Source organism: Pagrus major, chromosome 23 (assembly GCF_040436345.1).
Source record: "Pagrus major chromosome 23, Pma_NU_1.0".
Taxonomy (NCBI): domain Eukaryota; kingdom Metazoa; phylum Chordata; class Actinopteri; order Spariformes; family Sparidae; genus Pagrus; species Pagrus major.
Window position 1 is genome coordinate 18,523,641 of NC_133237.1, and position 26,383 is coordinate 18,550,023.

General features: G+C 44.5%; 1 protein-coding gene across 1 annotated transcript; it reads right to left on the minus strand.

Moving 5' to 3' along the window:
- Nucleotides 1-25,509, minus strand: ngfra (nerve growth factor receptor a (TNFR superfamily, member 16)). Its single transcript, XM_073495341.1, has 6 exons — nt 25,471-25,509; nt 22,006-22,168; nt 14,674-15,036; nt 7,209-7,440; nt 5,836-6,047; nt 1-53 (listed from the first exon to the last, which is right to left on the minus strand). Exons 1-6 carry the CDS (start codon nt 25,507-25,509, stop codon nt 1-3), a joined length of 1,062 nt encoding a protein of 353 aa, XP_073351442.1.
- Between the last annotated feature and the right edge of the window lie 874 nt (nt 25,510-26,383).

The window sequence follows — 26,383 nt, forward strand, 5'->3', positions numbered from 1 at the left end:
TCAGACTTCGGGGGGAGGCGTGTCGGGCTGGGGGCCGCCGTCGACCCTCACCACTGCAGACAGAATGAGAGAAGGAATAAGTCAAGACGACAGGTGATTTCTGGTGATATTTAAATCAGCCATGGTTCATTTTTTAACCTTTTTCATATTCACAAAGTAAGAGGAAAATCCTGTGATTAAGGTAAATCCTTTCTGATTCACGGGCCAAGGTTTTTATTTAAATTCCCTCCCTATCCGCCGAAACGCCTGCATACTGTAAAGCCCTCCTGCATGGAAAAACTCTTAAACCCCTGATAATCGCACTTTTCCCTGCAGGGGGCCCTGTGGTGTCACTCACTCATCCGAACCTGTTAAACCGGAGTCATTAGCCGGATGAGGATGGGAGACAAATACTCTCTTTTCCCACAAACCTCTTAACCTGCTGTCAATTGTGGGAAGCCATGGTGATGCCTCGGGAATGCAGAGGCGTTCCTGAGAGGACCTCCGAGTCCGGTGGGTGTATTCTCGTCTTTATAAATGCATCCTTGTGCCAGAGAAGTGTAGTACAAGAGGGTTTATTTTAAAGCTTTAAAAGAGGGGGATTCTTTTGTCTGCCTATAGCGTCATCCCCTCCCTCTGTTTTCACTCCTTTTCCCTTTCGAAAAACTAATAATTTTCTGCATATTTTACTGATATAAAATACACTCGGATAGCTATGCCCTGCCTCTCTGTTTACCATTTCTATCCACACTGATTATGTCCAGTGACGGCCAAAATACAGGGCACTCTTCTCTCTTCCTTCCTGTTTAAACAGACACTCTACAGGCATCATCAGTGACAATGAGCAGAGAGACATTGACGATGGCCAGCGCAAAGCCATCTGTAACGCAGACACACACACACGGTGGCTCGCACCTACGCTTCTACCTCAGAGCAGCTGGGTCCGAACTGGCATCGCAGCTCGTTTTTGGAGGCGGCGTCGGTAATGACGGCCACATGTCTGTCCGACGTTTTATGGAGTCTAACCTCATTCCAAGAATCAATACAAGCTGTCTTTCAGCAAATCAGTTTCAGTCTTTTCTGAAATGTGAACTCTCAATCCTGGCAAAACCTTGTATGACCAGTCCGCCGTCTCCAGCTTTCTTTAATCAGCACGTTCAGGCAATCCTGATTGGACCCTTAGATATGATAAAGCGTTGAAAATCTTGAATTTGAGATGGTTTCACGGTAATCAGAAGAACTCCAAGGAAAATACTAGAACTGTTTTATTCATTTGAAACAAATATTACTTGTTTCCATGTTGCTTCTTGAACTCTCGCTGAGGGCAGTGGTTCATTTTATATCTTATTTTATTATTTTTTCATTTAAACCCCCAATTCATGAACCTCTTGTTAGTCAATAGATCCCTTCGCAGAGATATGTAAAAGCCCCTTCAGTGCGGTCATTTTGCATCTTTTTCAGGCATGTTTCAATATATAATTTCTGCCGCAAGGGGTGTCTCTATCAAAACAAAACAGCTAGTCAGAGCCGGCCAGCTCTAAAGGAGAGAGTCAGGTTCAGAGCAAGACTTTCAGGAGGAATTAACACCCAGAGAGAGAGAGCTCAGTGATTACTATATAACTTTTGGGATTAAAAGTGGATTTATCTTCACTCCTGTTTATCAACCCGACTGTAGCAGCGGTCCGCAGAAGTGACCTCCGTTATCTGGTGTTTACGTACTTTAACGTTGCCTTCAGACTAGAGATGGACAGGAAATGTACCCTCCTGCACAAATGACATTACAGGGAGGAGAGGGGGATAAAGAAGAGAGAGAACCAGAGTCTCAGATGAGTGCTGAATTCAGTTAGAGATTGACCTTAATTCGTGGAAGTGTTTGTTTTGTTGTTTGCAATATTGGGCAAAAAATATGTTTTGTTTTATGCTCTCCATATTTCTTGTCACGAAGCTCTGCGGGACCCTTGAGCCTAAAAACGGGCGTGTGCACTGAAGGCCGTCTCTAAAGAAGAATAACTCATCACCTCGTAAACTGATATTGCCTGTGACTAATGCTGCAGTCATCGAATGATGGTGGGAATACTTCCACATAGACAAGTTTAATTGAGACTCCATGTGGGAGAATGACAACAAATTATGAGTCATCAATTTGCTGTTATTGAATTTGCATCACATTATTACTGTAACGTGCTGCAGGATGATGTTACACACTGAAAGTTGTGCTGTTCAGCTGCTGCAGTTCCCTCAGGCTCTCGCACAGAATCAGAAACATTCAGCAAAACTACGCCGCAACCCCTCGATAGTTGTTGAGTATTTGCTGTAATAAAGGGCTTATTTTTATCATTATTTCCCTTTGGCGTTCAGTTGAAGGTCTACCAGTCCACTGATTGTACTCTTTAATCTGTTGAATATCAATTTGCAGACTGCTGCACAAATTACAATTTGGACCAACATTTGCCTTGACTCCACTTTGTGCAGACTGTGAGGTCAAACACAGGACAGGGATGCACGAATGGGAGACGTGCGAGAGGGCTTTGAGTTTTGTTTAAATTTTAAACACATGATTCAGAGTGGGGGAGCAAAGGAGATTGTGGGGGGCAGGGATAGTCGTTTCTTTTTAATGGAGATGAGCAGACAGAAACGAGGCCGAGCCCCGAGCCCCTCACCAGTGACTCATGAAGGGAATACCTTCCCTGAGTGTTGTCAGTCAAAACACAGGACATTTTCATTGCTCTATTTCCCCCTTTAAAGGCTTATTTGACTTGTTTTGATTGGAGGTGTTCCCATTATTTCAGCCGCCAGTAAAATATGGTTCATTGGAAACAGGAAACCCCCTGCGATTATCGTGGCTTTATGGTGCATATTCTCACCCTCTTGTGTATTTTAACAAACCCGGTAAGTTGTGGAAGAACCAACTACCCCCAGCGCGAGAGCTTTTGCAGCCTTTTTTAATGGCTTCCGCACCCGCAGACAGCGCTAACGCCAATTAGCAGGTGCTAAACGCTGATGCTGGATCGGATTTTGAAAGGCAGCTAGAGCAGGCCTGGGTCCCATCTCGTAACACCTGCTAATGAGCCGATCAGTTAAAGAGGCGACAGGGTTAACGGGACAGCCATCTTCTCAATGAACCAATCCCGAGCTGTTCCTCCAAAAGAAATTCCTTCTTTTCTTCGACGTGCAGCAGGCTTTGCATTTGTTGAGTGGAAGAATGGAAGGGGACTCAAACAAAACACAAAAACAAAATAAGCTTTTCCCAAGCCTCATTAGAATGTAATGGCTATCCCAGAGAAGACACAGTGCTGGGGAATGTTGGAGGGAGGATTCATCAGCTGTTTGGTTCGTTAGCACATTATTATCCCTGTATAACCATTTTTGAGGCTTATTTGCAATAAGAAGGAAACATATGAGATCCTTCGAGAGAATGTCAGGGGGAGAGGCATGAATGACTGAACGAATAACAAGATCACGACTGAACTTGAGACGTCTTCTGCAGGTAAAAAGCTTCTCGGCTTTATGAGTATAGATCGAGTGAGAATGCTGGTTTCATCTCTTTAATGTAAGTGCTATTTGAGTATAAAGGGAAGGTAGACTGCTGCACAGAGGTCACATCTCATTCCTGCAGCACTTCCCTCTATTTTCCAAGCTGTTTAAAGGTTATCCTATTTTTGCAGCCACTTTGTGCAGATTCCTCACTGTGCAACGAGGTTGGCACCCGGCGTTGAGCAGTGAGTTAAATCCTCAGATCACATCGGTACATTTTTGAGAGTCGGTCGTGAAATAAAGTCGACGAACAGTATTAAAATACCAAAACAACACATTGATCAAACTAAGAGGTATTCTCTTTGTAGTAAACACTGTTGTAGCGTATTCCTCTGTGCTATAGACCTCGTCAGTTGTCTAAAAAAATGAGTCAATCCCACTCACGTATTCTGGGGTCATAAATACTTAACAGAGCATCAAATTTGTATTAATCCGTGGCTAAAAAGAGTCCCCAAGAAATGCACTATTTCCTCTGGTTTGAGTTACATTTGCTAAAAACCACAGTGCCCATTATTTCAAGAAGCTATTTAGCCCTTTTTTAAAAACCCAACTAAATATTTCTCACCCATTTTGAAAGACGTATTCCTTCAGTCGGTCTCAGCGTTCATTTTCAAAACATAACTCGTGCTTTAAGTACAAAATGTATTATTAATTACAAGAGAAGGGGGAAATGTGCAAACTACTGTACATGCTGTACAGTCGTCGACTCTACGCTCCCTCAGAGCACCAGACTGAAAGGAGTAAATTAAGCTCATGGTAAATTGCTTTATAATAGATCAGTAAAGTGCATAATGTTGTCGTTATCTCTCCAAGCCAGACATGATCTACCGAGTTAATCTCACAAAAACCTTTTAGATTTCGCCTGGCTTGCAAGTCCACATGTCGAAGTCTTTCCAACAGACGTACAGTACATTCAAAATACTTCATGAGTCAAACAGAGACAGATATAGATAGTAGTAAGAGTAGTAAAGGCAAATATAGATCAATCAGATGCAGTTACATACTTTGCTTATACATCACAATTCTTACATCTGCTGTAAAATAAGAAACTGTGTCATATGTCTGTCAGCACTGAATAATTTATCCCCATTCTGATGCTGTACCTAAACATTTGTGATTAGGAGGCACACAGCCAAACTAATACATAAAAGCACTCCAGCTGAATCAAATCTATATATCAACATGCCTCACAATCCTGCTGCTGCTGCAGGGCCTCAAAATCAATATTTTCTACATTCCTGGAGTCTAATACATCATCAGTGCATATAAGATTTGGCCTCACCTATCTGTTCTTGGCAGCAAGGTGTTTGTCCTGCTCCGAGGTGATATATTGTTTTTGATCTCAGCCGCAAAAAATGTTTCTGTCAGTGCTCTGAGATAAAAGGTTCGCACAGCGCTTGAAAAAACCACCGCACATGTTCGAGCACAGTATCTTGATGTAATCGACAGTGACTGTCTCTGGCAGCTAGAACGCCAGGGTGTGAAGCAGGAACATATTCTGACTTGGATGAGTGGCTCAGAATTTCTGAGATGCTCGTAAAGTTGTGGGTTAAGACATATCAAATATTCATATTCGACAGATGTTAGACGCAAGTAGGTTAATCTGAATTTAGCTATTCTTAAACCTGGTCCCTATATTTACTGGTTTGTTGTGTTAATTCATGCTTTATAGAAGTTTTGGAGTCTGCCCTGTAGTTCACTGGCTGCAACGTAATCCTGTGGGGCAACTGTGAGAACCAGTTGCTACGAAAATAACATTTGTTAAATGATAAAATCCTTTTCGTAACCAGAAACAAGTCCCACTCAAGGAGAGGTCTGGCTCTCAAACCTCATGACGTGAGTTGTTATAGTTGTCGCCTCATCTAGATTGCCCAAATCAGTTAAATATACAGCCACGACTTTGGAAATAAACACTCGCTAGCAGTTTCCTGGTTAAACACCGAGCTCTTCTGTCCAACTGTGACTCACATTTGCACCATCGTATTCCTACAAGAACTCATCTCCTGCGAGATTTCAGACCTGCCCTGTTGCTTCTGGACCATTTCCGAAACCTTTCGTAAGTATGAACACACCAAAAACCTGTAAACATGAGGTCTAGTTTAAATAAATACTAGAATTCCACATTAACACATTTTATGGTTTGGCTAACTGATGCTAGGACTCGCCCATATGACGAAGCTGATAATTTGTTGGTAATCGTTTCATTTAATTATGTTTATTACTGAGTCATAGTTTCTTATTTTTTGTCCTTCGTTTATCACAATAGGATATAATATATATATTTGCATACTTGTGTTTAATAAGAGTGAGTTTTCAGCTTACCTATCTGTTCCTGTGAGTGTGAGGGCTGAGCCTGGACTTCAGCCTGGGCCTGCTGCTGCTGCTGCTGCTGCTGCTGCTGCTCCTGCAGACTCTGACTGTCCACCGAGATGCCGCTGTCGCTGTGCAGCTTCTCTCCCTCCGGCGTCACCATCTGGTTGTTTGTAGCTGCACGGTTATTAGCTGCCTGCTTGTTCTGTTTGCAGCTATTCCACCTGTGGAGAAGGGGCATGTTAAAGGAAGATAACGATCCGCTCGATATAACACAGTTACGTGATCCTGCCTGATTTATAGATGTTTGGATTTCACAGCAGTTATGAGCTATAAAGCAATAACCGATAAGTGATAAAATGGAGGTCAGATATTCAGAGGAAGGGTAGTGGTCACAAAAATCTCAGTGGGTAAACCATTTCTAAAACAAAATCACATCTTTTATCCTTTCCAAAACCAAAAAACACGAGGAGTAGAGTCAAATTCCTAATATGTGGGACCAGCCCTACAAGTTTTGAGATGCAATTGTTAGCATGTTTTTAACAAGCTTTTTTTAAAAACAAGTTAGATTGAAACAGTATAAAGTCTTAGTTGAACTCTTGGAGCTAACGTTAGCTTAATTAGCTGGCTGGCTACAATAGTATTTGAAATCATGGCAAACTGTTATTACTATGTGCTACATATTTGCCAACGAATAGAATAAAAACTTGAAAAAGATCCTCATAAAACATTCAGAAAGCATGAAGATAAAAGAACTCGCTAATGAATGACTTAAATATTCATGGTGCATTGAGTGCTACAGTGCAGTTAACACTTCCAAGTGTTTACATATGAAATACTGGGTGTTGAAGGAGTCTGTTCACGGTTGACGATAAGTACACGAGGAGCACTTCACAGATGTGTGCGTGACTCTGCTGATAAATCTGGCACTTGAATTTCCCCTGGTCGGCACTTTTCAAACAATCAATGCCTCTAATGAGCTTGTTTACTTGCTTCAGATGTGTTGTTCCTGTGTCTAGTATGAGGGCTTGCATGTGTGGTTGCGTGTCGCCGCTAATGTGTTTGTGTGTGTGTAACCTCTGTAAGGCATTATGTGTTGTGACCTTTATTTTATTTTTTTTTATAAAAACTCATTGTGGTACTGAGTGATTCTCTAGAACTGGGTCAAAACCTCTTTTAACCATGGCAGGCCTGAATATTTTACAAGCGACCTTACTGTCATGTTTTAGCCCGGGGCCACATCTGTCACTTTATCCAACACCATCATCTCCATCACTGTTCACCCTCTTTGTCCTACATAATGGTGGCTGAGGTGCAAAACCCAATTGTGATAATGTCTTTAACCGAGAAGCAGCTTTCCAACTCGTCCTTTTCTAGTAACTGACCTTTTAAAAACGATGTAGGCCACCAGGCCCACCACCACGGCGGCCAGGATGGAGCAGTAGATGGGAATGAGGTTTTCGTTGAGGCCGTGTCCGAGGAAGCGAGGAGAGCCGGCGCTGGAAGTGGTTGTCTCTCCTGGCAACGGGCTCTCTGAGCCCTCAAGGAGGGGGTAATTGGTGAAGGAGGGTGGAGTCATATCAGACGTGGGAGCGAAATATGTTGGGAGGAGAGGATCTGTATGGGAGAAAAAATGAGAAGGATCTGTGAGAAAAGACACGCAACTAGATACGACTGAGACACAAACAAAGCAATTAGTCTGCAGCCATATTTGTAGCTCTTTGAGGCTGTACTAGATCACAATATAACAATATCGAAAATGGACAGATGATATGAAGTGTCATAGATATGTCGCCCAACCCTGTTTTATGGAAGTTCATCCAACAGTTGAGCAATTTCACGCAAGACCCCAAATATCATCCTCATGCCCTTGCTAGAGGAAAGGTAAGTGGATCGCCCAAGTTCTTGAGATTTATCTTCAGGGCATCGTGACCTTCAGTCTCGAACAAATCCACATCCACAGATACATGACGCTAGCATGGCTGATAGAAAAGCCTTGACACTTCCATATCTAATCTCTGAGAGCTTGTTTTCTGGGATGTAGTCACCAGGTCCCCAACCAGATGTCTGATACACTGCACACATGTGGCAGCTGTTTCTGATAGACAGATGGGTTCTGGCTGAGTTGCTGTGCGCGGAATGAAAAGAAATGTTCTTCAATGAGGGGGGCAAATATCTGTCACCCACCAGCCCACCCCACACCAGGCCTGGCTCTTGCACACCAGGTCTCTTTTCACCACGTTCCGGTCTATGTGATCTCTTCTCATTGCATGACATTAAGGCCATATGGATGTATGTAGAACAAAGTCCGGGGCTTTGGGGAGGTCATCACTTTGAGCGTAGCCTTTGCTGAGGCCAGAGAGGCAGGAAGGCTCTGTGCTACTGGGTGGGTCTGGTTTCTATCATAGCCAAGCCTTGAGAGAAGAGTCATTTTCATAAATTGTCCTGTTTCCTCTTTCTTTTGTGAGCCCCATTAATGATTCAGTGTAATTCTCCATATTGCAGCAGCAACATGCCCACTATGACGGGCATAGCTTGTCCTGACAACACAGTTCATCCATCAAATCTCTTCCTACAGCCTCGTCACATTATGCTTCTGTTTGGAAAAAGGGGCTGTGCTGCAGTGATTGTCAGATGGCGGAGAAGCTCGGAGAGTTCCCTGCACATAATTCCCTCCCTCAGGGTAACGGTACAGAAGGCCGAGGAGAGGGCCTGTCCAGCCAAAAAACCAAAAACTCCTCTGAGCTCAGCAGCCTGGTTCAGATCTGAGCCTGTAAATCCCAGCAGAACCTCAGGCTGCTCCTCATTAGCTTCGTACTGGCGCTCACAGGATTAACCCTGCGGAGACCCCCGAGGCTTCATTCAAGGCCAAAGACTGGGACGCTCCATCCAGAATACCTCAGGGGTCGTCCTAGTTTACAATTGTTCTGTTTTTGATGGTTAAACCCAACACAGTGACTGCACTGATAATGGACCCCTTGTTGGGCGTTATCCTTCACTTACTGTATCCAAACTTTACTGTACATTTTCTCATTTACCTGCACTCTCACTCCTCTGACTTTATTATTGTCCAGAGTTTGAGTTGTCCACCTCTTAAATTTGTGCCTCTACCCCAATTCACTGGAGGAGAATGAAGGTTCATTTGTGCTGCTCACGGCGTTGAAAAATGACATTTTAAAAATTCAACAGCAGTGAGTCTTTCCAGAAACAATGTCCTTGTGACTGTGGATAATCCACAGAACTGGCCGTCCATCACAGTTTCCATCGGAACTTCAAACCAGAGAAGCAGTCCGTATGAATCAGTGCTCTCTGTGGATTATTCGGAGTAACAGGGACAAGAAAGTATAATCAACAATTTTGTGAGGGAACACTGATTAACTGATTGGTCCGACCAGTAATGAAGTCCAGAATAAAAAACACATCCAGTGGACCATCACAGCGAAAGGCTGTCCACACATATATTCTCTTTCCTCTGACATGGCACATAGTCAAGTTTCTCCTCATTGATCTGTTGCATAATTTACGCAGGGTTACTCGCTCTAATAGTCCGTCAGGACCTTGATGGGCAACTTATGTGGACATATTAGAAAAACTTCTGTTGGTCGTTACGAGTGGCGGGACGGGGCATTCCTGCCTCCCGCGGGGGTGGATTGGTTTACTGAAATGGAAGAAAATATCTTTCACGGGCAGAAAAACACAGCACATGTGCGTGCCATACTTAGAAACACAGAAATAATGCAGAGGCCTATTTAAAGCCGCGCTATTGATTCGGATCTGTCTAAAAGGAGGGAGCGTTCGGGTGTGTGTGTGTGTTACAAGCATTTCTTGACCTTTCCCGGGATGTAGTCAGGTTTCCTCGGCTCCGCCATACATCATCCAGCTAATGCAGGGCCGGCTAATGGTATTAGCAATGCAACACGAGCTCGCAAATGGAATAGATTGTGAATGGAAGGTGTGAAAGTGAGTGAAAGTGTGCCGACGGTCTGGCTTTTATATACGGTCTGTCAAAGAAGCTGCAGTCTTTACAGCATTTCCTTTCGGTCATCCTGCACTACTACTGTAAGAGCCCTTCTCTGATGCAATCAGCGCTCTCTCCATGCAGACGTATACACGCATCAGTCGCACCTCAGGACTCGCTGCAAATTGTCTTTCTCATTCCGAGCTGAAATGACAGCTCCCCCGGGAGTCTGCTTCACATAACAGTGACTCAACACACAGAGCGGCTCCAGCTTAAGTACAGTATACTACATCTTTATTGTAACTCCCACCCTTTCTCTCTATTTCTCTGGAACACGCCTGGCTGTAGACCAAAGGATAAACCTGGTGCTCCAGAGGCTGCATACCTCTGCTGAAACAGAATGGGAGCTTAAAGGCAGCAGCAGCGGCGGTGGAGCTTTAACAATTTCATTTTGGCTTTTGTGGGTTTAAAACACTCATGAAACAAATAAAAGTAGCCCGGGACTTTATGAGCGTGGGGCTGTGTGTGCAGGGAGATGTGTTTATTAGCGGGGTGTGGACGAGAGGGGGAAGAAAAAAAAAAGATTTAATTTTTATGAGCCATTGAGGTCTTTATGGTGAAGTTAACCCCAGGGTCCTGTGCGGAGGTTGGCGTCTTGGCTGCTGCCGGTTCAGGGTGGAGATGAGCAACTATCAGGCGCAGCACATGCACAATGACCTCTTTATCAGCCGCCGAACACTCTCCCTCTGTCTCAGCCCGGCCTCTATCTCAATCTGTGTTTGTCGCCTGGCGCGCACACATCCATCAAACACACACACGTACCGCGAATTATTCAAGTGAGCGCTCTGTCTTCAGTTTCGGGAGGGTTAATAGGAAGAGCGGAGGGGAGGGCAGACAGAGAGGCAGAGTGTTAGCCGAGAGTGAGGAGGGGGCGCAGATGAACAGAGAGGCTGCTGTAAAGTGCTCTGATTAGCAGGAGTAATTATACTGCAGTGGTGAAGGCGCTGAATGCACGTTGGCCACCTTCCACCACTCGGCGAGCCCCGCCACTCGAGGGCCACTGTGGGAAGAGATAGAGCAGAAGGAGGGGAGTGAGGGAGAGCAATGAGCGGGGTAATAAAAAAGAAAAGAAGTCTGCTTTTATCTGTTTTTTTAATCTTTCCCTCCCTTTTTCTCGAGGACAAACACTCCACTCGGCACTTCACGTTTAATGCAAATCTTCTCGACTGGAGACTGAGCAGCGCCGGACAGAGACCTTCGATAAAAGACGCAGGAGTTGTTTCCAATTTTTAGATCAAAGAGCTTCACACATGTGCGGCGTCCAGAGTTTAATGAAAAACATAGAAGTTAAAGCGGAGGAAGAGCGCGCACGTGCCGCGTTAGCCTGCTATCAGCGGTATCGATTTTGGATGCTCGCGAGGGTGTTTGTGTGTCTGAAGCTGGAGTGTGTGTGTGTGTGTGTGTGTGTGTGTGTGTGTGTGTGTGTGTGTGTGTGTGTGTGTGTGTGTTTCCTGCAGTCGAGTGTGGGTGCTCATAGAGGTCATTCAGCGAAACCTGAGCACGAGCAGAAGAAATCCCAGGACTCATATCGACCACTCAGCATAGAATACCAGCACAGCACATATGCTGCAGCTCTCTCTGTCTGTTTTCATCTCTATTTCTCCCTCTCTCTCTCTTTCTGTCCCTGTCATTGTATCGTGTAATTGACACTTGGTGACAGCTGGATATGAGCCGGGGACTTGGGGGCTTGAAAATACCCCCGATCATATCTTTTTTTTTTTCTGCCACGTGCAGACGGAGAGAGCGACAGCAGGGTAGGAATTAAAAAAAATATTTCTCCTCACAGACGGGATGAGAATCCCAGTGAGCCAGCTTCCTGTTTGCTGCAGAAAACATATCTGCATGCAGAGTCATCATAGACCACCACGGAGGGCCTGGAAACATCATCACCGCCACATGTGACTGTTACCCACAGGCCCAGTGGTGCTATGTGACAGGGCTCTCCTTTCAAACAGACGTCCCACAAGGTCACTTATCGTGCCATCTCCAGTCGCTATCGTCGCCACTGTTATGAAACTATTACTCAGGACAAAGCGGGTCAAAGGTGAGAACAGCTGCATGGGTGGGCACTGAAGGGGCGGCAAAAGGCTTCATTGTGGTCTACTGTACATCAGATATGTGGAGAATACAGTAGATACGGGTGTGTCAGGGTCATGGGGTGCAGTTTGTTTTGACGGCTGTCAGTTCGGTCATATTACAGCCTCACAGCGGGTGAGATCTATTTTGCATTACAGACAAAAATCCATTTGGCTTAACTTTGATCTTAGCTTCAGCTGCCACAGCTGTGGACATTTGTTGGTACTCCAGAGGGGAAGAAGGACGGAAGAAAACAAATATAATCATCTTTCTGCTCCTCTCAGTGGTTTTAAACTGGAAACAAAGGGTCTTCTGCCACGTCAGCAGCTGTGTGGGAGAAAAGCAGCCACAGCAGTCGTATGAGCTAAATACTAATATTGGCATGCTAACACACTCACACGCTAACTTGTTCCTGTTTGTGCCGTTAGCAGTTAGGGTTAGGGTAACTTGCCATTTTTGGTAGAAATGGGGATTAAACGCCAAAACACAGCTAGCGGAAAGGGCAGGGGAATGCAGACTGAAATCATTGGGCCAATAGCTAGCTTTATAACAACAGTCTACAGCCGGCAAGTCAGACTGGTGCTGGATTAAACGTTACGATCACCTTAATTAATAGTAGTCATCCTGAATGTGTGGACCAAATTTAACTCAACACCACAAATGTCAAACTCACAGTGGCATCAGGGGAAACGTGGGATCACCAGTATCAGAGGGACTCATCACCCAGGGACCATGAACATCTGAACAAAATTTCATGGCTGTTCATCCAATAATTGTTCAGATATCTCAGGGTAGAGCAACCGACAGACTGACATTAGACCCACACCGCTCATTAGAAGAACATCGCCTTTTTCCTTTTTCAGATTTTTTTTTTCTTTGTCAGATTTCTTGCAAAATTTGACCTGGTGGCACACAATTTAGCAGAGCCAAGCAGAGGTCACTGTTGAACTGGATGCGTTTTGGTGCTCGTGGAAGGAAAGGTCATAAGTCGTCTATGTTATTAGCCCTTCTTTGACCTCATCTACCTTTTCTGCTCTTGTCTTTCCCCAGTCCATTTCTCCACTGCCTGTCATTGCCATAACAGTTTATTACTCCATGCAGTGCTACTGCATCAACAAGGTGTTTTTGAGTACTTTAACTTAGTAAATCCAAATACCTGCCAGCGTCTGAGGCAGTAAAATCCCAAACATGTCAGCCTTACAAAGAGAAATATTACCGCTCGAAGCTAAATCCCAACATTCAGATCAAAAGCCGTCATTAAACTGTTCATTTGAAAATTCTAATGCACACAGGAGATCGATAAAAGGCCCTGCATTACTGTAGCAAGTGCTCCTGCTATTAAGTGCTTTCTTAGAAGCATTTAATCACTCCACAACGTAAGTGCCTCTTTGGTCAAAGTTTGCATTAAAATAACCCAAGTGGAGGGAAAAGAGCATTTCCCTGAAACAGACAGCGACCACAAACTTTTTCTGTAATCTGTAAAAGATTGAGTGCTGAAGACAGCGAGCTTACTTCACAGTCCTCGCTGTTCTGATAATGCTTTAATGACAGATAGCAGATTTTTATCAAGGGAGCTAAGAGCAATGCCATCTCAGGCATTTTACCTCCCAGACTTAAGCCTTGCAGCCCCCTGATGAGCTCGATTTCATGCCTCATCCGGCCTGAGAAAATTTACAGCTTCCTTAGTTGCAAGCTGCCTCCACTCTGCTCCTTGCAAGCTGCCTTCGGCTTTGTGGGAGAGCAGACTATTCATTGACCCTGCAGTAGTCTTTGACCTTTTTATGCGAACACTTTCACCCTCCTGCCATTTTAAAACCAGCTCAGCGACAATCTCTGACTGTGATTGAGACATATGTGATGGCTACAACACAGCTTTGAAATTCCTGGAAAAAAGTGTGTATTATGTCTGTAATTGTTCTCTTTTCTATGTAGCGCATTCACATCTAACCTGTTTGGTACAGTCCAGACAAACTGGTGTATCGGCCTTTGGTTCAGTTCATTTTGGCTAGCGTGGACGCCGTCATTTGAACTCCGATATGGACCAAACAACCACACCAGAACAGCTTGAAAAGCTATATATTCGTAAACTTGTTTTCCCGTTGTTTGGGCTTCCTTTCACATGTAAAAAAAATATTTAAAGGAACCTCAATACATCACAAAAAGCCGCGTGAGAACATTCACTTGACTCATCGGTTAGAGCAAACCAGACTAGAGTTTGTTCATCCACATCCCAGTATGTAAAGCTCAGATTGCAGAGCACGGCTTGTAGTTGCACCTGAGTATGATTATGTGTTCAGATTCCTCAAACAAACAGAACGAAGGGGGGAAATGAACCAGAGTCTGATACAACCGGAACAAACAACACAGCTACGAAAACAACCCAAGTAAACGGGTTTGTTTGTAGCACGACTTTGGGATATTTGTGATTTTAGCATGTATTTGAAAGCTAAACCACATTTATCTGATCCACGTGCTGACTGTGGGAACCGTAAAGGAAACGATCACTTGGTAACCTGATGCATCAAGACGTAAAATGAGGTAAACGGAGAGGGAGCGGGCTTGTCTGATGCTGATGATGCCAAAACTGTCCAACGAATGATTTACCTGTCAGTCGTATGTGTTGTTTGTGTTTGTTTGCAGTGGGTCTGAAAAGAAACGGACCGAAGCCTAAACACAAATACATCCCTTCTCTTTGGTCTGGACCAAGTTACCTGAAGTGAAGGTGTGATAGCGACCTGAGCATGTGGTAGACTTACTGTGACAGACAGAGTCACTGGTTGGCGTGCACTCAGCCAGCTGTGTCTCAGTATCCTCATCACAGATGGTGCAGGGCAGGCAGGGGTCGAGGGAGCTCTCCCGGTCAGAGAAGGTATCATCCACACACTCCTCACACACCGTGTCGTGATTGTGTTCGCAGTGCGCGTACACACCCTGACCTGCCGGGCACACCGTACACGGCGTGCACTGGCCTGATATGATGTCGAAGAAATAGTTGTAGTTGCAGATGCAGACCGCGTCGTTGGAGTCGGTGCAGGGCGTTTCCATCCGCATGAGTCCGACGCACTCGGTGCACGGCTGACACTGCTCCGTGTGACTGTAGTTCTCTGAGAAGGTCTCACCTGCAGATGAGAGGACAGGTCGAAGGAGACGAGACAGAAAAGTGAGAGGGAGGAAACGGGAGAAGGGGCAAAGGGTGGAAGGAGGTTAGAAGATGGAGGGAGCAGGAAATAAGAGGAGATAAACAGGAGGATAAACAGTGAGTCTAATGACATTAATCATGTTTACTGCACATTCATTAGAAGGGAGGACACATTGATCCACCGGGCTCTTACTGATTTGTGCTCCGGGACAAGAAAGGTGCTCTTGTTGGGGAGCGAGTCAAAAGCTGCCATGCTCATTACGATATCGATCCCGATGTGTTTGTGCTGCGCTGAGTAAACTGCTTTAATCTCAGAGTGAGGTGCAGATGCATCGACACCCTTACACTGATGAAGAGATGATAAAAAAAAGCTGTATTTAAAAGCCATCAGGCGATCACTCAGAGTGCATTTAAAGGCTTTAGAGAGATTTACCGAGTCATTCTGTCAGAGGGGCCTTTCTCTGAATGCTTGAATAACATTTGTGTACGTTTTTCATCTAGTTCTGATGTGTAAAACATGAATTAACAGAATGTGAAAATGTGATCATCCTTCGTGACGCTGGCTTGGACGGGACGCATGTCATTCTGCAAATTGACTTACACAAATCAATGCATTTTAAAGAACAACTCCATTGCATTAAATTGATTTTCTAAGCGAAGGAGATAGCAGACTACAGACTACGGTGTTGAACATAATGAGCTAAAAGCTGTGCTGACTAATTGCCTGCTGCTTTTCAATTACTTCAAACATTTCAGATTTGCTCTCAGGAACGTTTCCATCAGGAGGATTCGGGAGAGAGTTCATCACTGAGGAAGTGATGACCTCAAATTAGCTTGTTCGTACACTGAGAGTTCCTAGGGGCACAAAGTAATCTATTAATATTGCATGGTTATATAGAATTATTTTCAGATATAATTGGACGCCTGCTGAATTATGCATACAGTGAGAGAGGAGGGGCGTCCGTGAGTGTGTGTGTCGTGTACGAGTGTGTTTTAGTGGTTGAATTAGATGGGAGTGGAGTAGGGCGACTCGCAGCTTCACTGTTCTCCAAATCCCATTTTACTTTTTTTTGTGGCGTGCTTAACATGAGGGGTCACCTTGCGAGAGCTGCAGTTCAGACAGAAACGACACAATGGCCTCTCTTTCCAATATGCACTGGCTCGGCTTGCCTCAGTTGACTCCGCGTATCAGCGAGGGAGCTTCCCACACGACGTGGCGTCTTTAACTGACGACGTGCATGTGTTGAGACGATAACGCCCCCTTAAGTGCTATTAACTGTAGCAAGGGGGGAAATCTTGTCGGTGGCCAGCTTCTTATCGTGGATTTTCAGGCTGCGGTAACAATTTCGCTTGGCATTTATGAAAATCAGAGATGACGCAATGGATTCTAGAAGAGGAAGAAGAGCTATGTGACATCACTGCGACCAACACGGAGGGGCTCCAGCGTTCGTTGGCCCACCTCTCGGCATGTTCAAATCAATGCAGCATGGCAAAGGTGCCAAAAGTAAAGCCCTAAATGTAATTTTCAGGTTAATAATTTTGTTTTGGGTTACTACTAGAATAGGTTTACATGCTTTAGAGCTCAAGAAACACATCAGTTTTCTCATACTGTCCAGTGTTGCAGCTCTGTATTATCCCTCTGTTTCAGCTCCTGTCTCTTTAAGACTCCCCCTACTGAAAACCCAGTCTGCTCTGATTGGTCAGCTCGCACACGCCTGAGCCAGCACCGCTCACCGCGTCTCCGGTCGGCTCTGCCGTTTTTTCAGCTTGCAGTTAACTTCGCTTCTATTGTGAATATAGGCATAACTTATCCAAATGCGTAACATGGTGATGACGTGTGATGTCAAGAAGTCACAGACTTAAAGGCAGGACTACTGATGAGGCGTTCAGGAGCAGTGTTTTCTGTGGGGAAAAAGAAAAAATTGCTTTTTGAAATAATAATGCTGATTTCTCCTGGGAGGGTCAAATTCCTGGATTCCATAACACCGGTTCCGGGCGGATCTAGTGTCTTGCTGGGGTGAGAGCCATTGTCCAAAACACTGAGCAGTTTACTCCCAGCTACATATAAACAGCATTACAGGGCTGGGTGCAGCAGGAAGTTTAGCATCCATCCATCCAGGACAAACACTTCGCGCAATGAGATTATGAGACAAGAATGCATGACCACACAGCTTTGTAAACTCTGAAATTAACACCAGAGGCTGCATGTTTCGCTTTAAAATATTAAGCATGCAGCAAGTGAACGCTGGTTTAAACTCTCCTCAGTGGTTAAATGCTCCTTACAGTGAGATAAATCTTTGAGACTGGGTGTGACTGTAAATACAGCCACATGGATGAGTGGGACTCTTGCGCAACTCTTATCTGCATATGCATATGTCTGAGTGTGTGTGTGTGTGTGTTTTTGTGTGTTTTTCATGAGAAGTGCTTAGTGGGTGTTGTGTTGAGCAACAGCATATTGTCAGTGTGAAAAAGCCCTTCAGCAATGTCCCAGCGCTGGCTTTGCGCTGTAAGTAAACACTGGCACAGACTGAAGCTCTAAACACCTTGTAAACAGCGGCACAGCTACGCAGCCGTAAGATGAAGGCTGTCACATTATACGAGCAGGCTGAGCAGACGGAGGTAATGATTTAGAGACAGGTAGGGAGGAGGCAGAAAGAGTGATCAGGCAGGAGTGGTCGCTCGATTTGCTTGAAAGAAGCTTTGAGGGTGGTCCAACCTGAGTCTTAAAAATATGATTGAGGGATCAAAGTGTTGACGACTGGAAGGGGAAGCGTGAGCAGAAATGGAGCAGTGAGGTCAGTTTCCTTCTTGGAGTGACAAACACACAATCAGATCTTTTCTTTATCTATCTGTCATCACCGCTCGCTCTTATTACCGTCCGGAGGCAGGAGCATTGGGAAGAGAGCGACACTGACTGAGCGATCCAGACCCCGACAAATAGCAGACCTCAGAGCTAAACGATAATTTGAATTTGTGAGCTCGAAGCCTTTGTTTTCTTTGCAGTCAGGCTCAACCGGGGAAAAGCTCTCCTCATTCATTTCAATTATCCCACAGCGGCGCAGGCTTCCCCGCTAATTTTAACTCGCATGCATGAGCCCCTTTCCACTCCTTGTGTGTAAACACATCTAAACGCGACCAGATGCACCGGAGGAGTGTGCATGTGTGTAGTTTTTGGAGCTAAAAAAGGAAAGTAAAAGGCCATCAGGAATCAGCTGGAGAGTGTCCTCTTTAATAAAATATGATCTTTTGTCTAATTGTCCCCACTTGAGCGATGATCAGAGCATTTCCGCAGTCGTTTTTTTCATGTTCGGCAGTAAAAACCAACATTGTTAAAGGGAGGTGTGGCTGTGTGCCACGGGGGATGATGCACTTAAAATGTGCCACATCAGCCAGTGAAGACCCCCCTCCAAACACTGCCCCATTAGTGTCATCAATAATGTAGCTCTGGACGGCCTTGAAACTGCCCGATGATCTCCACAATCAGCACTTTAGGTGTAAGCTTTTAGCGAGGGTGGCCATTTCTCCCACTGCGCAGCGTGTCAGGGTCCACGTTTCAGCGAAGAGACACCATTTTCTTCCTGACCTTTTGCTGACTGTGGATAAATTACCAGCGTTTGAAACGCTGCGAGACAGATTTATTTGCGTTTTAGAACATTAAACATTTTTGTGTGTAATTATCGCCCTGCTTCATTGGTCCACTTAGCTTCCCTCCTGATTTGAAACAGGTGTTCAAAGCTTTCATTAAAAGGGCCAAAGGAGGTGAGTTATAATTTAACAATCAACAGTTTCTCTTGCATGCTGTGCTTTTTTTAAGCCGTGTTAAGGTGAAGAAGCTTCCTTCACTGCCACAGAGGACCTGCCAGAGGAAAAATCTCCATTTCCCCTTTCCTCATCCCTCATGATCCAGCGTTGGAAGCGACTCTCGATGCTCTGTTTCAGCCTTCACCAGACAAGGCTGTGATTCCACTTTCCTTCCTCCTTCAAATCCCCAGAGAGCCCCGGTTCCAGTCGGCCAGCGGAGCTCTCCTTAAATGCTACGTTGACTCCTGTGCCTTTTTTCTCTCAGATCTTCAGTGGGTTTGCAGAGCAGGTTTTTCTGAATGGTTCACTAAGTGAGGCCGGTCTCGTCTCCCATGACAGCAGAGAAAAGTGGAGGAGACTGATAAATATTTCAGGGCTGCTGACGCTGGCAGTCGTCCCAAGTCGGGATCGGGAGGCCGTGAAGGAGGGGGGGGGTTGCACTGACAGGAAGTGGGGTCATGGTAAATAAAGATTCACCCATATTTACCATGAAACAGGAAATGGATGTGTTGAATTTGACTCTTCAATTATTCATTTCTGCACTTTAGAAAATGTATTTATAGCTTTAGTTTTCCAGGTGAGGTCAGTGTTTTCCACATAAATCCCACTCAGCCTTATTTTAGTATGCGTGCTCCTGTGGGCCTCAGGTACGTTAAGATTTTATCTGCTGAAACAAAAACAATATTGAAACCAATGAAAATGCATTTGCACCGGAAATTAAGTGCAACCTCCCGGGTATTTGAGCTTAATTGTCGAGTGTTTATCAGCGGTGAATACAGTTCCTGTACTGCGGAGCAAGATAATTGTTCAGTGTTAGACGCACAATAGGCTTTTCAACATGGTTTAATTAGCTGGATCAAATGAGTAAAGATGCACTGATGTAACAGTATGCATGATGAATGAGCAGATCGTGCCCTTTGGTGCCTGGCTCTAATACCTTTTTATCCGCTAATACAGACGATGAGTCATACTGTAGCAACAGGGAGGAGGGGGGGATGCTGGGTGAGGAAAAGAGGAGACACGACAAGAGTTGGTGGGATTCACTCGGGTGGAGGGGCGAGGGAGGGAGGGAGGGAAGGAAAAAAAAAAATACTCATCAGAAGTGGAGTCCTGAGGGCCTGGCCCACATTAAAGCGGTTTACCATCCTTGCATTGTCTGCCACTGTTTACGGCAGGAATATGAAAAGGAATATGACGTCAAACCGAAGATAAAGTCCAGACGCTCGTGACGCTGTACAGACTCCAGACACCTCCACTCCACTCAACCTACTTCCTGCTTCAACCTTTGATGATGACTATTAATTACCCCGCTCATTCACTCCTCATCTACGTTAATAACACTGATGCAAAAGCATCAGAAGTCCGATTTAGTTCTCTTAATTCTTTTATTTCTTTGCACACAAACCCATTTTTAGCAATTTCACGCTCCACCTTTTCTAACATTGACTTTGTTTGATGGAGAGAAATTGACTCGCGGTGCCTTTATGCCTCTTTTTTCTTTTCTTTTTTTACCCTGTGGCACTGTCGCGCTCTAGATGTGGAGAATTGGCTCCCTGCCCCTGTACCCATTGCTGCAGCTCTTGAGTTTCCTCGAGGCGAAGAATCAAAAACTTCAAAAGGGGGTGAAATCAGCCAGACTTGAGGTTCTTAACAACATAACACAACACAGAGATTAGCATCTGTTGAGTAAAGAAGTTCACAAGTTCAAGGATAATCAAGGAGGATCAGATCTCTCTTTGACCGGAGAGCATTCCTCCAGAATCTAATAATTCCGGTCCTTGTTTACATGCACCATTTGCCCATGTTTACATGTGTCGTCTGAATGAATTAATGCAATCAATCAGAGAGCGAACTCTAAACAAAGCTGATTTTGGATTTCTGTTCTGTGTCACTCAGAGTCTTGAGCTGCCACAATTAGCATGTGAATATGCTTTTAAAAGGTAACGCTGCAGAGTGTGATATAATCCTCAGCTCCTCCTGAACTCTGCAGCGATGCTTGTGACCTATACTTCGGCGGTTACTTAGCACCCTGACATCTTTAAAGGGCAAAAAGAGCTGCAGGAGCGTGACGCAGACAGACCACTGAATCAAGAACAACACATTTGTTTGCAGCATTGCCTCTTCCTCTTCTTCTTCTTCCTCTTCTTCTTCTTCTCCGTGATGTTGCAGTGTTGGCACCCCTCCCAGCTCTGGTCTGTAGAGCGAGTGCTAATGGTTCACAGCCTGAGCCGAGCTGTAACACATTTGGACCCACTTACACCATCAAACATGTGAAGTCCTGCCTTATTTCTTGGGACAATTGATAAAGGCAAAGCAGACACTTCTTACAAATGAGAAAATTGGACAATGGGAGTTTGTTTTGGCTTTAACGTCATTTTTGTTTGGAGTTCAGCACCCGAGCTTCCATTAAAAGCACCGAAAATTAAGTGAATTTGTAAATAAAGATGATGTAAGTGCAGACACGTTGCACTAATCGAGGGTGGAGTGTGTGTAATGCGGATGATGACATGGAGTTGTGCAGCTGTGCATCACTCACATGTGTTTATACTGTATTTGATTGTCTCCAGATTGATTTTAATCCTCTTACATTTGACAGGAAGTGGAGCTTTTTGCAAAGTTTTAGCATTTTAGTGTTAAAACTTTTTCCAACGTATTAAATAAGAACATATTTTGACCTGATCGAGAACAGATTGAGAGCAGCAGGAACCACGCTGGAACCGCCAAGGATGAAAACCGTCACAAGTTTTGTTTGTTGGCATTTGTTTTGTTTGTAGAAAGCTGCTGTTTAGCATTTTGAATGCTGCAAACGGAGACAAACTTTCGAGACAGATATCTCAAAACCTCAGAGCATAACTGAAAATGTTTTGCTTCCCATTTCTAATATGGCACCTGTTATAAATTGCAACATGCCAAGTATTAAGCCCTAAAGCTTGTCTGTCCCTATGAAAGTGGGAAACAGAGGTGAGGTCTTTTGAGCCGACAATGAGATTAAATTAAATTTGCTGATCTACAAAGCATTATTTAATGATTTATAAACTTTTTATTAAGTCATTTGATGAAAGGGTTAGATGATGCATTAACTGAATTGAGTTTGATCCGCTGAGTGCACGCACAAATTACATGCAGATGATATAAAATGTCTACTCACTGTCCAAACACTGGGCACAGACAGTCTGCGTGGCGCCGCATTTCTTCACCACTCCCTCTCCAGGTGGACACTCCAGGCAGCATTCTCCACTGGAGGTGTACTGGCCGGAGTCACAGGGGAGCGCCACGGCCCGCTCCGTCTTCGACGCCAACACTAAGGCCACCTGGCACACCGGGACAGCAGGAGAGTACATGAGAGGGAGCAAACTTTCACACACATACAAACACACACAGCACAGGGCCACTGTGACTCGAACATACACAGCAAAACAAATTGATGAAAATTGCTGCCAGGTGTCCAACCTGTTCCTTAAATCCGAGCGCTATCAGGATTCATCATAAATCATGTTGTCTCCACCTACATTAGACACACTTTGAACAAGGCAGTCATCTAAACTGCCTTAATAGCTCCCCTGAAGGCACATCAGCTCTAATAGTAAACTTATGACACGCTCCAGACGAGGCAGTAACCATAAAATCATGTGTGCACGACATTATACACATGCCTCTCCTAATTAGTGTCTAAAGGTGAGAGTAGCTGTGAACGTCCACCTCTGCTTCCGATCTACGCCGACACACACACACACACACACACACACAGAGAGCGACACACACGCACACACCTTTTCTTCTATACTTGCGAGGAACCTTATGCATTCTTTACCACCTAATTCCTGACTGTTTTCATGTTTAAATCCACACCTGAGCCTAAATCTGAGTGGAACTGTAAGCCTAAATTAAAAAAGAAAAACTTAAAGGGTCCCATATTATATAAAGTTACATTTCCAAATTTTAAAGTTGGTCTAGGCGCTACATAAAATCTGTTAAAGTATCGATATGCTCAATCCATGGCAAAATCCAAACAGCTTGTATTCAGAAACTTTTCCTTCAAACGAGCCGTCAGGACTTCCCTGAGTTTGTGATGTCACAACTATATAGTCATGACCCTCACAAGGCCGTGGTTGCAAAAACACCAGCAGAGCTGATGCGGAAACAAAGTGGTCTGCTCAGGCCTGTGAGAGCTGACCAATCAGAGCAGACTGAGCTTTTGAGGAGGGAAAAATATGAGAAAAATACTTTTTTTGATCATTAAAGCATGTAAACACCGATATTAGGGAGTAAAAAATCCTGGTATCGATTGATCAGCCTGTAAGCACATTTTTTGTCACAAATTATTATTGTTGTAGTTTAACAATAAACTTTATTGTCTATTGACACATCAGTGCACTGAAACAATAAACTTCACTCAGAATCTAATACTTATAAATGACCCCAAGCATCGTTTTCCGTACTGTGCACTTTAAAACCAAAAGGTTTACATAACGGCCAGTATCGTCAGCATATAGGCTGATATATCTGTTATGGGCCAATATCGACCGGCAATATTAGCCACCCGATATATCGGTCAGGCTCTAAAAGTAGTGAGGACTTGACTTATCCTAACTTTAACCAAAACATAGGTCTAAATAGTACAATTTAATGTTTTACTTTGTAGGGACTTGTTTGTTTTTAACTAAATGGTAGATGCATCTCCATTGTGCGACTGTGAGGACTTATTTTTGTTCCCAGGGGATTAACAGAAGTACACATACACACTTTTTTCTTCACTCTCACTGCTGAGGTGATAAAGTTGTTCACACGTCTGATTCTTAATATGCATGTCGATCACAGGTGCACATTTTTACCTTGCAGCCATTGTGCTGTTGATTCATTTGCTGCATGTTTCTCTCTCTGTATGACGCTTTTCACATTTCCGTACATAATATGGTTTGAATTTCTATCATTCACAGCTCGCTCCTCCCTCATCCCCTCTAATCTGTCTAATCTACTCCAGTTATCTCCCTCACCCTCCTTCTCTTGTTGCATTTTCTCAGTCCTCTCTGATCGCAGATCCACTGGCGAAAGAACTGAGGCTTGTTCCACTGCTTTTGTATACAACAGTTTTTGAATAAAAGGAATTCATACGCTGACGTTTCAGAACAAAGAAAATCATTCTACTGAAACACTTTCATGTCCTGTGGCTTTTATTATGTAACGACAGAAAAACGCTCATTTCCACTTAATTCACATTTGCTGAGGCGTCAATTCAATCTTCTCTGTCTTTTTCTCCCCTCGTCCGTCGCTCCCCTCCCCTCTCTGCTGTCCCTGCTTTCATTCAGAAACAGATGTACTGAGCAGCGAGCTCTCGCTCTCGCTCTCATTTGTCTTGCTCACTACTTCCCTCCTCTCGTCCTTCCACTTTCTGCTCTCGATGTGGGTTTTTCATTCCTCCTGACTCCTCAACCTGTTCCTCCTCACATTTCTGCACAAATCTCTGAGTGTTTTATCAGCATTAAAGTCACGTATATCGTCTGCAAAAGTGAACTTGGGATGCAGCCCAAAACCTCAAGAGGGTTCCCTCTTGTATCTGCAGGGGAAGGATTCATGTCCCTGACTCCTGCGCCAACTCCCTTTCCTGTGACATTTCCCTGGAATATCACTCAGCTTAAACACAGATGAACGGCAAAATCAGCAGCAGGAGCAGGCATCCACACACACACACTCACACACACACTCACAAAAAAACAAAAAACGTACAGTGACCCAGCTGTGATATGCTTGCTTTGTATTCTCCCCAATTTCATGGTCAATTTGTGAGTTTATTTCTAAATTTAATTCTACCAAAGTGCACCCGACCGTCGCCACCCTTCCAACCAGCTGTCATAACAGTGTCCCCTCACATCCAGGGCTGTGCACGTGATGACTGAGCTGTGCACAGCCCAATTAGACCAGCTGCTGTGGACATACCAGAGCGCTGGGAGGATGTGCCCTCCGCTCCACCATAAATCAACTTTTTTCACATCATCAGAAGGAGCCTCATTTGTGTTACAAAATCAGCCAAACAATGCCGGATAAGAATTTAATGAATCAATTAACTTTCCATAAGCCGCAGCATCTTTATCTCTCAGATTTACATTTATTGTTAATGCTGTTACAAAGTCTGAGCCCAGGCGCCTATCAGCTGGACGCAGTGAAGCGAGGAATCTCAGTTTTCCAGACACTAATCCGAGCACGGCTGTCTTAACTTTTCCTCCCTGGATGAGAACCAAGAAGGAGGCAAGTGGAGCTGGAGGGATGCACTGTAAGTTGAGAGTAATATTTAAAAAAAAAGTGGTGCATTGGTCCTTTAATGGGACTTAAACACCACAGAGCTGATACAGTCTGCATTTAGCACCCTGCTCATGATATCACAGGCATCATAAATGGTAGGAAGAGCTCTGAAGTCAAGAAAAAACTCACTACAACAGTCCCAGAAAAGATTATTAATCAGTAATATCACAGGCTAAGATCCTCTGGGGATATTAAAAGCAGCTCATAGAAACATCATTAAGACTAAATTAATATCACAAAGTGTAAAAGGTCTTTAAAAACTCATCTACATAGTAATGAAGCAGGATGCACACTCAGTACAGTACAGAGTACTCACCAAAGCGCACAGAATCACCAGAGATAAGGTAGTAGTCATCCTGCGTCGCCTGCTGGAGTCGCATAAAACAAATCTTGTGCAGAGAAGGCAGCGCTATGTGGAGGAGGAGGAGGTGGAGGAGGAGGTGGAGGAGGAGGAGAGCCGCTCAGCAGGAGTGCTCATTTTAATCCCAGGGTTTTTATCAATGAGTCCGCACCATCACGCGTCCGTCCGGCCGGGACCTCTGGACTGGAGTCAGATGCGACTGTCGGTGCGCACCCCCCTTCAGCTTCAGCAGCACTACACAACACCTCACAGAGAGGAGGAGGAAGAAGAAGAAGAAGAAGAGGAGGAGGAGACCGTCCTGTCCGGAGTGCTGCTCAGCTGCAAGTGCACTGCGGAGGAGGAGGAGGAGGAGGCGTGAGGAGCGAAGAAGAAGAGGGGGCACGTCCACCCTCCGGTTTATTACCCCTGATACTCCCGCAGTGACACCATACAACCTGCTCCCCTCTCTCTCTCTCTCTCTCTCTCTCTCTCTCTCCCCCTCTCTCTCTCCCTCGCTCGTGCGCTAGTCTCACGTGAGGTCTGGTTCAGTGCAAAAGAAGTGACATAAACATGATTTACATTTATTGTTTCACGTTGATATCCAACACAGTCAGCAGCGTCACATCAGCTCCACGTCTCCACGTTTAAAATCATCTGTGTTCATGGACTTGTGCGCACTTTGGAGCTGATCCTGCTCCACAGATGAAAAACTTACACTTGAGTTACAGACGTATTCCTGTGGTGAGTCATAACTATGACATAAAAAAAATCACGTAAAAAATTTAAATTATTAGATTATTTTTGACTTTTTAATCCCGTAGTTTTGACTTTGTATGTCAGAGTTGTGACTTTTTATTTCATAATCTCAACACTTATCCATAACTATGAC

Coding starts and splice junctions, on each gene's coding strand:
- ngfra (XM_073495341.1), bottom strand. CDS start 25,509: ATGACTACTACCTTATCTCTGGTGATTCTGTGCGCTTTG. Junction 7,441..14,673: donor CAGTGACTCTGTCTGTCACA/GTAAGTCTACCA, acceptor TCTCCCATACAG/ATCCTCTCCTCCCAACATAT. Junction 54..5,835: donor ACACTCACAGGAACAGATAG/GTAAGCTGAAAA, acceptor TTCTGTCTGCAG/TGGTGAGGGTCGACGGCGGC.